At 37.9% G+C, this 16860-nt stretch overlaps 1 protein-coding gene across 3 annotated transcripts; it reads left to right on the forward strand.

Annotated features, from left to right (window-relative positions):
• The first annotated feature begins 844 nt into the window (after nucleotides 1-844).
• On the forward strand, nucleotides 845-15300 carry LOC117984913 (uncharacterized). 3 transcript variants are annotated; one of them, XM_034971578.2, is made up of 11 exons: nucleotides 845-1135; nucleotides 6562-6624; nucleotides 8406-8572; nucleotides 9472-9592; nucleotides 10572-10693; nucleotides 10981-11204; nucleotides 11712-11844; nucleotides 12160-12312; nucleotides 13103-13274; nucleotides 13552-13638; nucleotides 14799-15300. In XM_034971578.2, exons 1-11 carry the CDS (start codon nucleotides 962-964, stop codon nucleotides 14889-14891), a joined length of 1509 nt encoding a protein of 502 aa, XP_034827469.2. In that variant the 5' UTR covers nucleotides 845-961; the 3' UTR covers nucleotides 14892-15300. The 3 variants fall into 3 exon arrangements, with proteins under 3 accessions (XP_034827469.2, XP_069357212.1, XP_069357211.1); XM_069501111.1 differs by lacking the exon at nucleotides 845-1135 and adding an exon at nucleotides 2423-2443; XM_069501110.1 differs by lacking the exon at nucleotides 845-1135 and adding an exon at nucleotides 3922-4275.
• The last annotated feature ends 1560 nt before the right edge of the window (nucleotides 15301-16860 follow it).

The following is a 16860-nucleotide window of genomic DNA, read 5'->3' on the forward strand; positions in this document are numbered from 1 at the left end:
GCTGTTTTTATTTTCCTTATTTGCTTGTAATAGGACTAACAATAATCATTAAAATTTGTGTGTTGTTAATCTGTAAAATATTTTTGCCTTGCCTGCACTGAAACTGCCGAAAAGCTATGTTTGAAAATTGTCTTTTAATTTTAAGAAGTCTACCCATTCCTGCTTCACTTTTTAATGGTAAGTCCAGCAAGTCATTGGTTTTTGTGGGTTTTGTGGATTGAATACAATGATTTCTTTAATATTATTATTTCCATTTCCATTCCAAGTTTCGCATGATTTGAGAAAGCGCGCGCGCGCTCTTTTTTTGTTTGGGACATGGCGGCACAGACCATAGAATATTTTGTCATAAAACAACCGCGCATTACTTTTATTTTATTACCGGTTTTTGATATCAATATATTTTATCAAAAACCGGTACTTACGTTCTAAAGTTATGATAAATCAGTAAAATAGAATTATTGCTTTTTATTGAAACAATAACCTACTTAATGGTAATATTAAAAATAAGTAGTTTAGTAAATAGTTAGTGTGTCGTAGGATTTGCTTCGGACACCCAACATAAGCGAAGTTGTACATGACTCGCTAACTTTTTAGGAGTACACAACAGCATCTAATCGTTCATTTGTTTTACTTTTTGCTAAGTTTCACAATTTCCTATTTCCACAGCCTATTTCAAATCAAACGTATTTTCTGTAAAAGCTTCATTTCAAAATTTCACCTAATACAGATTAATAATAAATAACTCATAGAGCATAGTGGCAGGATTGACATTGACATTATTTGACATTGACAGATGTTATGTCAGTCAATGACATATGTCAATGTCAGAAGCGGACATTTTTATTTTTCTGTGACGTGCACGCTGATTGCGAATTATTTGGAATTTGTGTTAAAGATCAAAAATTATAGTTTAGAAGTTCTTGTTAATAGTTCTAATACTGAAAGTGATGTTATTGTAAAAATGGGTAACCACAGCACCCACGAAAAAGGATTCTCTGATGGTGGAAGCGGTTCCAGTACCCCCCGAGGGTCAACCAGAGGTACTCGTACAGGATCCAGCGGCGAACTGCAAGGCCACCAGGAAAAGACTGAAAACCAAACAACCTCCTTAGTACCCGTAGAAAAACTTGGCAAGGTAAAGGTTATATTTTTTTTGCATTGCATATTAACTCAGGCTCATATACAAAATACTTTTTATTCAAGTAGACTTAAAGCTTTAACTCGATAATATTATAAAACACATAATAAATTCAGTATTTCTGAACAAATTATTTTCAATCAATAGGTCTACTTAAATGATTGTCATACTGTAGGTACTAAAAATAATGTCCTAATTTTTCCATTGTTTTGTTTGGCCTTGAAAATGATAAATTTTTGTCTGATAAGAAAAGTAAACATTTTAGGTCACAAGGTTTTTTTGTCATCAAAATACTAAATGTATGTTTGCAAAATAAAGATATTTCAACTAATGAATAAATAAACTATGTCTAATGTCTACCTGAAGAATCAATAAATTAATTAATAAATAAATTGACACACTAGTAAAAAAGTAAAAATAATTAATATTATAAATGTGAAAGACTTTGTTTGTTTCTTTTCACTGCTTATTTGGTGAACCAATCTTGATGAAATTTTGAATAGAGATAGCTTGCATTCCATAAATAAATTGCATAGGATTTTCCTTAAAATTTGAATTTAAAAAACCGTTTCATATGTAGAAAGTTGTGGGCTAAGCTAGTCAGTACCCTTATTAAAAATGCGAAAGTGTGTTTGTTTGTTGGTTTGTCCTTCAATCACGTCGCAACGGTGCTACAGATTAACGTGATTTTTTGCATGGATAAAGACCTGAAAAGTGACATAGGCTCTTTATCCCGGAAAATCAGAGTTCCCACAGGATTTTTAAAAATCTAATTCCACACGGACAAGGTCACCGACATCAGCTAGTCTTCTAAATATATAAAAGGAAAAGGTGACTGACTGACTGATCTATCAACACACAGCTCAAACTACTGGACGGATCAGGCTGAAATTTGGCATGCAGATAGCTATTATGACATAGGCATCCGCTAAGAAAGGATTTTTGAAAATTCTACCCCTAAGGGGGTGAAATAGCGGTTTGAAATTTGTGTAGTCCATGCGGACAAAGTCATAAGCTAGTATACTATAATATTGCAAATCTAATTTGAGTCACAGTCTAAGTTTGTTCACCCTGCATGTGTGAGTTGTTTGTTGATTTGGCTAAGTGTTTCTTGGTTTGCATTTTATGCTGTGTCATTTCTAAATATCATGAAAGGATGTGTCATATATAAAACAACTAACAGTCTATAAATACATGTTATGTTTTGCCTCCAGTGTTCAAATAGAAATCTTAAAGTAGGATCATTGGACTAGGGTAGTGTAATGTGTTTAAAATATCCTGATCTGGCTAAAATTTGGCATGCAGGTAACTATTATGACGTAGGCATTTGCTAAGAAAGGATTTTTCAAAATTCAACCCCTAAAGGGGTAAAATAGGAGTTTGAAATTTTTGTAGTCCACGCGGACGAAGTTGTTGGTTTGTCCTTCGATCACCTCGCAACGGAGCAATGGATCGACGTGATTTTTTGCATGGGTATAGGTTAAGACCTGGAAAGAGACATAGGCTACTTTTTATCCCGGAAAATCAAAGAGTTCCCACGGGATTTTTGAAACCGTAAATCCACGCGTACAAAGTCGCGGGCATTAGCTAGTAAAGAAATAAATAAAAAAAACATTAAAATGATTATGAGTTTTATGATATACTAGCTGACTAGCTGATACCCGCGACTTTGTCCGCGTGGAATTAGGTTTTTAAAAATCCCGTGGGAACTCTTTGATTTTCCGGGATATAAAGTAGCCTATGTCACTCTCCAGGTCTTTAGCTAAATCACGTCAACCCGTTGCACCGTTGCGACGTGATTGAAGGACAAACCAACAAACAAACACACTTTCGCATTTATAATAAAGGTACTGATATGCAAACAACATTTAACCTGAGCTATGCAATTTTACGGTTGATTAAACCTTACGTTCTTACATGAGCAAAGTTCCTAATAAGAGCTAGTTAAGTTCTTAAACAATAATTAATGCGTCTTTGATAAACACAAATCACATGACTTCCTATATTAAATGCACAACTAGTGAACTACAATACGTTCAATCAAAAGCAATTATGTGCATTTGAAATCTATACGCCAAACGAGCTTTACCGCTCTATAGGAGACGAGCCGCAAGAGCCGTAAGACGTAAACTGCAAGAACCGGGCAAAACTCGAACATTTTGTAGAAGTTACATCAGATCGGTTTTGTTGTTACAAAATTCGAATATTATCTCAAACTGGCTATTGTGTACAATAACCCTGAACCGCATTTTCTGTATTAAAAACCTTATGAGGTTTAGCTATTCTTAGCAGCAAGATTCGACCGTATCCATTGAAGAATACTAATAACGTCAGCAGAGGGACTATGATAAAATGAAAGCTACAGCATCACACCAAACAGTAGGTGATGATGCAGCCTAAAATGGAGCGCGCCTTCATAGAAGGCACCTTACCACACTTCTTTTAAAGATACGAATACAGGTGCCTCGCGGTTCGATAGTAAATTAAAATTTTTAGTCTGTAGTCATTTCGTGATCTCTCTATCGTGATATGAAGCGTCCGATTCTATTACACACGTGTTTTCAGTATTATAAAATTTGGCTCTTGCGGCTCTTTACGGCCTTCACGAGTGTCTCGTGTGCGATCATCTTTATCTACGAATTAAATGTTAATCATGTTTTAATTCAAATCGATCTGATGACATTCTTATCACAAACCTGGAGATAAGTTTAGTATTCAATCGTGTCCATTTGATCATCATTAGTGATAGGGATCGTGTGGTGTGAACCAATCATTAGTTTTTATCTATTTGTGCATCTAATAGTTTTTTTAAAAGAATATGAGCCATGTTAAGTGACTAATATTCCCCTTTCCTCTCCAACTAAGCGTCAAGCGTGTGCTAGGAGTAGGTACGACAATAGTGCAACGGACGGGGTTTGAACCGTCAACCTTTCGGTTTTCAGTCCACTCCTTTACCCGTTCAGCTATTGAGGCCCATAAAGTTGTAATACCTACCTATTTAATAAGTGAATGAATGAATTTATTCTGTGATGGAGCGTGCAGTGGTCGCAGCCAAAGATCTGCGGTTCTCAATAGTTGGTATCCAGAAAAGTAGGCTGAAGCCTAAACTGACGCTGAAGTGTAAAACTTGTTGTAAGGTATTTAAATATTTGTTTTTTTTTTTGAAAGTCGTCAAAAATATAGGAGTTTCAAACTGATAAAGATATTTATAAACACAGGTATTTCTGTTTTTTTACAATTATTAATTACTTTTTACAGTGATCTTATTTAGAATTATATTTACAAATCATTTTCTAATTACATATACTGACTGACTGATCTATCAACGCACAGTTCAAACTTCAAAGTACTGGACGGATCGGCCTGAAATTTGGTGCAGGTAGCTCTTATGACATAGACAATTAGACATTCGCTAAGAAAGGATTTTTGTATTTTTTTTTTTTTTTAAAGAATATTAGCCATGTTAAATGACTAATATTCCACTTTCCTCTCCAACTAAGCTTGTCCTAGGAGTAGGTACGACAATAGTGCAACGGGCGGGGTTTGAACCGTCGACCATTCGGTTTTCAGTACACTCCTTTACCCGTTGAACTATTGCGGCTCTAAAATTAAAAAATTAGCTCGTGTGTTTATCCGTGTACATTTATATTTTTAATCCTGTAGTTTTATTTTACTTTTTTACCAGCTTTTCTAAATAAAAACTTACTTACCGTGCACGGTATCGCAGTAAAAACACTTAACTACGCTAACTTGAAACTAAATCCAAATGTCTTAAAAATGTCCTTTCTTCAAGTGGAAAATCGATAATAAATCACTTCCGAGATTAATGAACGCTTATTTGTAAATAATAGCGTTAATCAACGATAAACAACACCACAATCAAGATAAAAATGGATAAAATAGCTTTAATATCAAATCAATTTTCTTTTCCGTTCGTTCAATAAATCTTCTAGCTGTCAAAGATGATTTATTATAGGGTGACCCTATATTTAAAATAATCGAATTCCGAAAATTAATTTCTTTGACTTTGACTTCCGTCCGATAAAGATCTGAGAAGTAGGAAGTAGGTACTTTTGCCTTTTGTCAAAACAAAATGTCGAGAATTTGACGTCATTGGGAGGCGTCAAATGTTAGTACACTGCGCATTTGACGCAGGTAGCCCTATTTTTCTTTGAGTTTACGGAAAAGAAGTTGGAAGTACTACTACGTATAGCCTAATATTTGACATATTGTCGATTCAGCTGCGCGATTGCGGGAGCATGACAGCTACATTGTTACGATCGCAATCACCTCTGATTGGTTGACGCTCGCTCACTATTGGCTACAATGCATTGTTGCAACAAGAATCGCACAAATTCAGCCAATCACAACAATTGAGATTTATGCAGGTTTTAGGCAATTGCCCTACTGTATCAAACCGAGAATTCCTTCACTGTAGTTCACTCTGCTTTTGTCTAAAAATCTACAATTTTTAAAAATCAAACTCTGTCGAATGTGAATCTGATATTATTATTCGTAAATTAATTTATATTATAGACAGCCTGGTCACCTTAATATAGTCGATCGTGATTAATTAATCAGACAACTTATTTTGTTATTAACTAATTACTTTTATCGGTCAGATTTGGTTAATCCTCAATAAAATGAAAATGTTATGGTCAAGGTTTATTAGAAAATAGTTTTTTTTAATTTATAGACTTGCGCTATGCTGCAATCAGGGTGGCAAGTGACGATGCAGCCTAAAATGAAACGCGCTTACCTAGAAGATGCCCACTGACCCATATTATAATTGGAGGGGAAAACTGATGCTGTAAGGGTGTTCCAAATCTTAGCGGTTTGGATTAGAAATGAGGAGGCAAATCGCTTCGTACGTATCCGTGGAATTTCGACTACGTACGGGCACACGACTCACGAGTAGATATATCGCTGTCGCGAACTATACGTCAAAATGAAAAATACTTGTAAAATACCCACTCATTAGAAGTTCCATTCATTAAGACAATAATAATTGTACCAATGATGAGAAAACGGTGTGTTTGACGTTTCGCTCACACGGCTGATTTCTAGATAAGGGGAAAAATCTGAAAACCGTAAATTTAGGGTAACATCACACAAAAAAAAAAAAATTGTGATTTTGAACTAATAATTAGTATTTTCAATTTTCGAAGTAAGATAACTATATCAAGTGGGGTATCATATGAAAGGTCTTCACCTGTGCATTCTAAAACAGATTTTTATTTATGCATCATAGTTTTTGAATTATCGTGCAAAATGTCGAAAAAATACGACTGTATTACGGGACCCTCGTTGCGCGAGCCTGACTCGCACTTGGCCCGTTTTTTAATAACTTTATCGTGAATTTCTTAAAATACAAGATAGGTACTAAGTATGTAAAATAATATTTTATCCTTTATTGTTGGCAGCTGCTCGCACAACGTTCGCAAAAAGAGGATGGAATCAACGGCGTCACAGAAAAATGTTTTACCGTAAGTGAATCATCGTCGGCACCATAGAGCAGAAACAAAGAGGAGTTGGCCTAAGCAACTGTGCACTGTGATTTTCAACTAGGTCCTGACGTCATCACTGTGGGCGGGGCCTTAGTATGCTGTCTGCGTTCGTCAGGTTCACATATATTGAGACTCGGTGTATTATCGGTGTGTTTTCGCGTTTTTAAGAACAAAAGGATGAAGTGTTGTGTTTTATCGTGTCAAAGTTATTCAGACAGACGTTCTGATGCTATGAATGGTATCACATTTCATTTGTAAGTAATTTTATACGTAATTATTAAAATAGTTCTAGATTATGGACATCTAGTGTGAGATAGCTGAACTATGTAGTGACATCAATATATCGATGTTAGGTCGCTAAGCGAGTAGTTTTGCTACTAACCCGCAGATGGAAAATTGAGAAGTGGGCGGCGTTCCACAACCCCTCACCCCGCAAAATGTCACTCGATATTTCATAGGGAAATCTTAATACAACATCTCCTCTTTGTTTCTGCTCTATGGTCGGCACCCTTCGAGTCCGGACCCTAAGATCAGCATCTTAGGGTCCGGACCCGAAGGATGCCAACGACCCCTATTACTAAGCCTCCGCTGTCCGTCCGTCCGTTCGTCTGTCACCACTATTATCATCATTTTACAAATGCAACAACCGACCACCAAAAGTTTAATTTATTACCTACTTTGAATAAAACATTTTATTTGATTTGATATGCGTTATTTAGGTTCCTTTTGGGTAGATCTTCAATAGATAAAAATGAATCACTGAATGTGTTGCTGATCGCAAAACTCGAGAACAGCTGAACCGATTTCGCTAATTCTTTTTTCATAATATTCCTTGAAGTACGAGGATGGTTCTTACGGATGAAAAAATTTAAAAAATTGGCTGAAAAAGTATCGACTGTTAGGCGATACGAAGTTCGCCGGGGCAGCTAGTTACAAATAGAATGCACATGTATAATTGTATAGTGTATACCTACATACTATTTCTATTTCCGTCTAATTAATTGGAATCACAATAATAGATATAAATGGCGTACAAAAACAATTCGTTTCAGCCTCCCACAGTGAATGCCTAACTAATTGCTCGTTTTGGCGAATGCCTTCTATTTCGGACTTATGACTATTTGTTGTACTTATTAACTGATGCCGGCGACTTCGCACGCACTACATAAAAATATCATAACTATGACTGTCTCCGGGATCCCAGATATAGGATATTATTATCTTGGCAAATATCCTTAAATTCGGTTAAACGGATGGGCCGTGAAAAGGTAAAAAACCGGCCAAGTGACTCAGGCTCGCGCAACGAGGGTTCCGTACTACCTGAAAAAATAGGCAACCATGGTTGCCTATTTTTTCCCGTCACAACTCTCGGGTAGGCAGGTATAAACAGATAAATCGATACTAGGAAATTGCACCGCGTTAATGAATAAAAGTTAAATGAAAATAAAAATTTTTTCATTAACCTAACGTTTGCATATTCTATGGGCTTCATACCGGTGCGGTGAAATGATTAATATTTTTTTTATCCTGGACTGAAATTTTTTAGGCAACCCATATACAATATATTAATTATTGACATATTCAATTGAATAAAAAATACGTTTCATCCATTTACCAGCTCGGTGAAGGTCGTCTTATATATCGGGATCTTAGACTAATAGGTTAAGTAATTGTTTTTGTACTAATAAACTATTATGGGTTATGTTACGCCTGAAATAAAAGTATTTATTTAGGTATTTTACGTGGTTCTTTTTTTTCAGAAATATTTATTCCCAATGTACCCAGAGCTGGCCCGGCAGTTCTACAACTATATACACAAAAGTGGCAAATGCAAAAACAAACACATTCCTGTATCCACGTTCCGGCAACAGTGCGAGAGGATCCTAGCCATGCTCGACGACAACATCATCATTGACACCTACGTCAGGTGAGATATCAAAGGGGTTAATAGAATATAGTCTGTCTGTCTGTCAAGAAAAACTATAGAGTACTTCCCGTTGACCTAGACTCATGAAATTTGGTAGGGAGGTAGGTCTTATAGCACAAGTAAAGGATTAAACAAATAAAGAAAAAAATGAAAATGTGTTCATAAAAAATTAATTTACTAAATCACATATTATAGTATAGACAGCGTGATGTGGCGGTTGCCATAGATGCAACTAGATGGCGCTATTCAATCGATAACATTTCATGACGTAGTCCCGAACAAATGTACCGCGGACAGCACTCGCGCTAACGGAGTTTTCTGCAATCTCGACTATATAAATAAATAAATAAATAATCTTTTGAGAAAGAAATTTCAATACACAACGGTCGGCCCAGCTGGCGCTACCGAGCACAATCAACCGCTCGGAGGGAGATCCCTTTGGTACGGTCGAACCTTTTTTTCTTTTTTTTTATCAGATACACGTTAGCCCTTGACTGCAATCCCACCTGGTGGTAAGTGACGATGCACTCTAAGGTGGAAGCGGGCTAACTTGGAAGGGGTATGGCAGTTTTTAATAAACCCATGCCCCTTTGGTTTCTACACGGCATCGTACTGGAACGCTAAATCGCTTGGCGGCAGGACTTTGCCGGTAGGGTGGTAACTAGCCACGGCTGAAGCCTGCCACCAGACCAGACCAGAAATTTAGAAATTATAAAATTCCAAAGCCCTGCCGGAAATCGAACCCGGGACCTCCACATCGCTCCCTTACAAGTCCATCATCAACTTCCAGTATTCTACATAAAAGTGTTAGGTATACCTTGTACGATGGTACGGAACCGTTCGTGTGCGAGTCCGAGTCGCACTTGGCCTACTTGAAAGAGTGTAGTTTTGTTGGACAGAATGTTCAGTTCGGACCCCGAGGAAGGTCTCATCACCCCGGACGACTTGAGAAGTCTCCTGTTCATCAGCTACAAGCTGTCTATGGACCACTACCCTGAGGGGCCGCAGACCTGCCCTATGGTAAGTGAATGAATCTTTATTCTTTAGATTCTGCTGATAATAGTATATACCGAGACAGCTCTGTTAGTAAATAACTCTTCGTAAGTTACTATATAGTATATACTATAGTAGGTATCACAAACAGAAGTAACTTAGCTCTCAGTAACTTCTGGGGGCTAAGTTACTTCTTCAAGGCTTCTGAAGGATTATATAAGTAACATGCATTGAGGTTCCTTATCCCTAATAACTTCATGGGGTAAGCCATTTTTTGTAGGGAACTTATATGCTGAAAGAATATTATGTTATATGGTATTTCTCATGTCACGTGACAAAATGAGCCTGGCCAGTTTGTTTTATTCCGATACAAGTAAGCCCTTGACTGCGATCTCACCTGGTGGTAAGTGATGGTGCAGTCTAAGATGGACGCGGGCTAACTTGGAACAAGTTTTATTAAACCCAAACCCCAATCGATCTCCCCATTGATTGCCCCTTTTGCTAGAGACATAGCGCATAACTGAGTACAGAGACAGCTCTGTTAGGTCATATGCCACCCCTCCCGTACCGCTCCACTACCGTAGAGGCCTACTCGGTTATACGATATGCCTTGTATCAGCGTTAAATAAATAATCTTTTATTTGGGACCATAGCGCACAGTTATACAAAACACAAGAACACAAAACAATTTACAAAGTTACAGGCATTTTAATTTTGGAGGGTCTTCTATCCCTTTCTCGCAAAACGAAAATTTGTATGAAACCGCTCGAAGCTACTATGGCATTAGTGAGATGTGACGTCAAAATTCTATATCGCTATCTCTGTCTAATCAGAAATATTTAAATGCTTATAACTTTTTGTTATTTGATCGATTTAATTAGTTTTTTCAGTTTAAGTCATTATTTTTATCATAGTTTATAATAAAATAATTAAAAAAATTGGAGTCAAATACTCAATTGATCTGTGCGATTGACCTCTCGAAGTACAATTATACGTATAATTGCAGATCAATAAAACCCTAACAGCCGTAGTTAAAGGTTGCTTCAACAAGAAGGACTCCCACAGCGTCGGCTTCGTGGTTCGCTGGCTGGAGGAGCACTGCCACAGACTAATATTTCCCATACACAGGTAAATAGTAGGATATTGTACCTTTTTCTGAAAATTGTCTTAATTTAATCCTAATTTGATAGTTAAATAAACGATGATGATTTTGATAGTTTGAATAAACTACCAAAAAATTCACATAAGCGATAAGTTTCCCCGCGAAAACGCTGGGCGCCATTTTGTTCAGGTTCATGAGCTGTCATGACGTCACACGGGTGACACGGGCCTTCACGAACTTGAACTCCGCTTGACCACCAGGCCGCGTGGCCAGGAGATAGGGCTCCTTACAAAATATACCTTGCTTCGCACAGATACTGCGTCCACATGCTAGCAACCCGGTATCGGGAGATCGAAGCGCGAGTGGAGGCGGGCAACGGCGGCGGGGACGGCTTGGTGCTGGGCACGCCCGTGCTGGAGCGCTGCGCCTGGGCAGGCTCCGGAGCCCTGCTGCCCGTGTCCGCTGCTTGGCTGCTGGCCGCGACCGCGCCCCCTCTGTACAGTCGGCCTTTGAAGCCCCCTACACAGCCGCACCCGGGTGAGTCTAAACTTTTGATATACTATCCATTCCATACTTATATTGTAAATGCGAAAGTGTGTCTGTCTGTTTGCTAGCTTTTCGCATCCCAACATACAGTTTAACCGATTTTGATGAAATTTGGTACAAAGTTAGCTTAGCCGGAAAATCAAAGAGTTCCCACGGGATTTTTAAAACCCAAACACACGTGGACGAAGTCGTGGGCATCATCTAGTTATAAATACATACCTTTTTTCTTAGTTCCTACTCTCCAAAATACAGTGCGACAAGTCTATCTTGGCGCGTGGCGAAAATCGGAACTAACGTTGCCGTCAAGTGTCCCCTGTGTTCTTGGCTTTTGTTCTCCAACAGCACCCCCTGGCAATGTCATTCAAGTGCCAAGAGTGCCTTGTCGCACTGTATATCCGCCCTGATTAGTGACCATATTGAGCTCTTTGGTTATTTATCAATATCTCATCCAACCTCAAATATTGTGCTATCGCCAGTAATCTAGGAACATAATTCCAGGTGGTACGAGTGCGTCAGCCGCATGGCTTGCTCGCCTAGTGTGCACGTTGCCTTCCCACTGGGCACCGCTGTACGCGTCGCGCGAACATGGATTAGGAACGAACCGGTTTCTGCACCACACCTTAGCTTACAGGTACGTGATCTTAAGTGTTTCCCTACCAGCGTCAATGGGCCTCTGCTCGCGGCGTGGCACTAAAAAGACTGAGACACGAAAGGCACGCTTTGGGGGGGTCCCAAATCATTCCTGACGATTCCATTTGACATTCACACGTTTTGTAGTCATTTTAAGTCGTCAGTTCGGCGGCTTCCTCTCTACTTATCCCATCCAACGCAGACGTTGGATTTACAGTTTTCGTATGCGTAGGTCGTACCGGTCGTAGATCAGTTGTAGAGAAAGAGTTTGGTCAGACAATATACTCGTCATGTATAAAAATGGATTTCATTACAGAGGTCCCACGCTCATAGTCGTGGAGGGAGCGGCGACGGGTGACGAGGGTGTGGCGGAGGGAGTGACGTTAGTGGTGGCATCTCCTCAAGAATGGAAGGACACCCATCAGTACTGGGGCGGGCCCGACTGCGCACTTATACAGCTGCTACCTTCGTAAGTAACTTTTTACTATAGAGGTATCGTTTAAAGAAACTTATTCGAGTATCCTAGATAGACTTAAAAGTCTTCTGTATGATTACTTCTGAATGATTAAATAAGTGACTTATGTAACACGAATTGAGGTCCCTTATCGCTAACAACTTTATGGGGTAAGCCGTTTTTTGGAGTGATGGATGTTGAAACAGAAGGAATAGAAGAAGCTATGTGTAAGTTGTTATATCCATAATCCAGAGGCCTCACAGTGGTAACGAAAGTGTAGTGGAAGGAATGGCTTTAGTAGAAGCATATCCTCAAGAGTGGAAGGAGGACAACCATCAGTGATGCGCCGGCTGCGCATTCCTGAGTGATAAATACTATAGGTATCATAAACAGAAGTGACGTTGCCCTCAGTGACTGCAAGGCTTCTGAAGGATTATATAAGTGACAAATGTAACATGCATTGAGGTTCCTTATCCCTAATGACTTCATGGGGTAAGCCATTTTTTGGAGTGAACTTAGATGCTGAAACAGAAAGAATCGAAGAAAAAGCTATTTGAGTTATTATATTATAATAGATGTTATGTCTCATGTGGCGTGACTAAATAAGTCCAGCTTGTTCGTTTTATGCCGATACAAGTAAGCCCTTGACTGTGATCTCACCTGGTGGTGAGTGATGCAGTCTAAGATGGAAGCGGGCTAATTTGGAAGAAGTATGTCAGTTTTATTAAACCTCTTCGCCTGATCGGTTTCTACGCGGCATCGCACCGAAGCGCTAACAAATTATACTCTATTTCTTTCATTTCAGGTTAGGTCTAGTAGAACATGCTCCAAAGATGCTATATCTAAACTCGTCTATCCGTGGCTACCCCAAGGGTTTGCGTGCAGGCTCCGACCCTCGCAAACCCTTGCTGGCCATTAATGAGGGGTTCGACTCCTTCACCTTCAAGGGCGTGCCTTACCCCCTCAGTGCTATTGAGGTAAAACTTTTTTTTTCGTATCTTCCGTCCGCATTTAAAATGACCGCCAAACAAAAGAGCTGTTTGGAAACCAACGCAATTCAACTCGCACAGCGCCGCAGTCTAAAATTAAAATACCGTCTCTCTAACGAGTCAACTCATCCTCTCTCTCCCCCCCCCCCCTTCTCTTTTTCTCTCTACCTCTCTACCTCTCTGTCTCTTTCTAAAATTTTATTCCGTGCAATTACACCATTTTGTTGCCAGCTCCTCAATTATGATATTAAGTGTTTGTTTGTAGGTTTGGGGTTGCGGAGAGCAGTCGTTAAGAGAAGCTCAAATGGAAGTCAAAAAGTGGCAAGTGAAGGAAGCTGAGAGGCAAAGATCGGTGAGATAACTAGTTTTTAATGGCACATAATATTATGCAAACCTAGATGATGCCTTATGCAGAACTACAAAATGTGGTTATAGAAAATGTGGCCATATGCAGAAATAGAAAATGTGGCCATATGCAGAACTAGAAAATGTGGCCATAATCAGAAATAGAAAATGTGGCCATATGCAGAACTAGAAAATGTGGCCATATTCAAAAATAGAAAATGTAGTTAAAGATAATGTGGCCATATGCTGCGAAATAGAAACTAGAAAATGTATTTTAAGTCCTGCTCCCCACATGACTTAAAATTTTCTGATTCTCTTGAAAAAATCTTTTATTTTCCAGGGTAAAAAGTAACCAATGTGGCTAATTCCGTTGTACACAATCTCTAAACTAAACTAAAATGGCACGTCTAAATCTATTGCTATCCCTTTCATAATGTTGCTTGCGGAAAAGGATAGCACTAGATTTAGACTTGTTAATTTAGTTTAGTTTAGAGATTGTGTACAAGAGAATCGGCCCCAATGTCTATCTCCAGGATAAATTATTTGACTTTGACTTTATCTTTATTGTGTACCTTCGACTTAAATTTTATATTTTTAAATATAATTATATTTTCATCATCATCATGATCAACCCATCGCTGGGTCACTACAGAGCACGGGTCTCCTCTCTGATTGAGAAGGATTTTGGCCATAGTCTACCACGCTGGCCACGTGCGGATTGGTAGACTTCACACACCTTTGAGAACATTATGTAGAACTCTCAGGCATGCCGGTTTCCTCACGATGTGTTCCTTCACCGTTAAAGCAAGTGATATTTAATTAATTAAAATGCACATAACTCCGAAAAGTTAGAGGTGCGTGCCCGGGATCGAACCTCCAACCTCCGATTAGAAGGCGGACGTCCTAACCACTAGGCTATCACAGCTTCATTATCTTCCTTATCTTCGGCATTGCTGTGAAAGACATGTTCCAGTACCAATGCCGGAGAGAAGGTACTAGATATTTATTTTTATTTTTATTTATTAATTATTTTATGTATTGGTATTTTACTTTTATTAATTTTAAAGTTGTTATTATGGGTATGTTAACCTGAAATAAATCAATTTTATTTATTTATTTTTATTTATTATGTTATAGCGGTTATAAGTTATTTTGTTTGTTTTCTAGGTAAAAATATCAGCGGCGGACTGGATCGAGCATCCTGACAGATATCTGCTGGAGCTGGCGGGCCGACCGCAGTACAATAACTCGGCCAAGTAGCTGCATATCTTTATATATAACAAATAATGTTTGTCTGCCCATCTATCAATCTGTTCGCCACCAATGCGTTCGCACATCGTTCATCCGATTTAGTTGAAACTTTGTACAGTTGTTGTTGGCACTTGCGTGAAGGTTTCTGGCAATACCGTCAACAGACAATAGGTGGCGTGTGATTCACATTGCAAAGCATATCGGGCATTAAAAACTATGTAAAATTAGGACATTTTGAAAGTATTATGTTTTATACAGTCTGACAATTTTATTTTGTCTGGTCTTCGGCCGTGGCTAGTTACCACCCTACCGGCAAAGCCGTGCCGCCAAGCGATTTAGCGTTCCGGTACGATGCCGTGTAGAAACCAAAGGGGTATGGGTTTAATAAAAACTGCCATACCCCTTCCAGGTTAGCCCGCTATCATCTTAGACTGCATCATCACTTACCATCAGGTGAGATTGCAGTCAAGGGCTAACTTGTATCTGAATAAAAAAATAAAAAACTTAAAATTTGGATTTTTAGTAGGTCCAAAGATGCAGCAGTTTTTTTGCATTTTTTTTGTAAATAAAATTGATGATAAAAATATTAGTCTATAGTAATTTAAAAAAAAACTAGCCAAAATCATGCTCTAACAAAAATAACAAATTTAAGTTATGTAATAATTTAAAAATGGCACAAAAAAAATTGTATAGCTTTTCAGTTTTCACATTCAAAAATATGAGAACAATAAAAACTATAGTCGACGCATTTTTAACTGAATCGTCGAGTTATCTGCCTGTTTCGCTCGCACTTACAGGTCGTAGGTAAGTGCGAGCGAAACAGACAGATAACTCGACGACTCAGTTTAAAATGCGTCGACTATAATTTCGGGGATTATTTAGGGGAATATTAGTCATTTAACAAGGCTAATAAAATAATTTAGGGGAATATTAGTTATTTAACATGGCAAAAAAAATTAACTAGCTTGATTTAAAAAATATAATTAACATGTTAACATGTTTGAACCAAATTGACAAAAATGTAAGTATAGTCTAATGTTCCTAAAGCATGTTTTGTTAGCCATAATAAAAAGTCATTTGTATGTAAAAGACAATTTTAGTTTAATATTTTGACATCACTTTTAAATATTGTTAATTTTATTTAAGTTCTAACTTCTAAGGTTCATGATTAGTTAATATTTTTTATTTCCTTATAATCAGCCTTAAGGTGCGTTCAGACTATGTAAAAAACCATGTTATATAACATTTTAGGAGTGTGCTGGATTATTACAGTGTAATATTAATAAGTATAATGAATAAATAACAATGTGGATATTTAAAAGAACAAATATTCATAACTAACATGTTACATGATTTGGACGCACTTTAGTTTGTAATAAAGACTTTCTTAAGGTTAGTCTTCAATTTAGTATAACAATGTGGCTAATTCCTTTGTACACAATCTCTAAACTAAACTAAAATATCACGTCTAAATCTATTGCTATCCCTTTCATAATGTTGCTTGCGGAAAAGGAAAGCACTAGATATAGACCTGTTAATTTAGTTTAGTTTAGAGATTGTGTACTAGAGAATCGGCCCCAATTATTACAATTAACAATATTTAATAAAATCTTGCTAGCGTTCCTTATCTGTCTATGACATTCTTGGTACTTCAAGTGATATATTTTGTAATGACATCACTTCGTACGAGATGTCAAATATTGTATTTACGAAAAAAATATAATGAATGTCATAGCTCATAATGGTTCTATAGTAAACCCAGGTGCTTGTATATTACTGTAGGTAATAAGGCGGGAAAATTAACAATAATTTTATTTAACTAATGTGGCTTTAGAGTCTAAAATATGTTTGTGTTTATATGTACAGATCGCGCGGCGAGAGTTTGGCTTTGACCTTCGGGTGGAGGGGATTACTGCGCATGGGTACTGTCACGCACACAATACTTTTCCTTTTTTATGTACCAGGTTGGATATTTGAG

The sequence above is a fragment of the Maniola hyperantus genome, chromosome 9 (assembly GCF_902806685.2).
Source record: "Maniola hyperantus chromosome 9, iAphHyp1.2, whole genome shotgun sequence".
In the NCBI taxonomy this organism is placed as follows: domain Eukaryota; kingdom Metazoa; phylum Arthropoda; class Insecta; order Lepidoptera; family Nymphalidae; genus Maniola; species Maniola hyperantus.

What these genes read in the sequence shown, in the direction of transcription:
- LOC117984913 (XM_034971578.2), top strand. Translation starts at nt 962, where the DNA reads ATGGGTAACCACAGCACCCACGAAAAAGGATTCTCTGATGGTGGAAGC. An exon ending in CCGTAGAAAAACTTGGCAAG is followed by an intron (nt 1,136 to 6,561) that starts GTAAAGGTTATA and finishes TATTGTTGGCAG; the next exon opens with CTGCTCGCACAACGTTCGCA. An exon ending in ATCATTGACACCTACGTCAG is followed by an intron (nt 8,573 to 9,471) that starts GTGAGATATCAA and finishes TTTGTTGGACAG; the next exon opens with AATGTTCAGTTCGGACCCCG.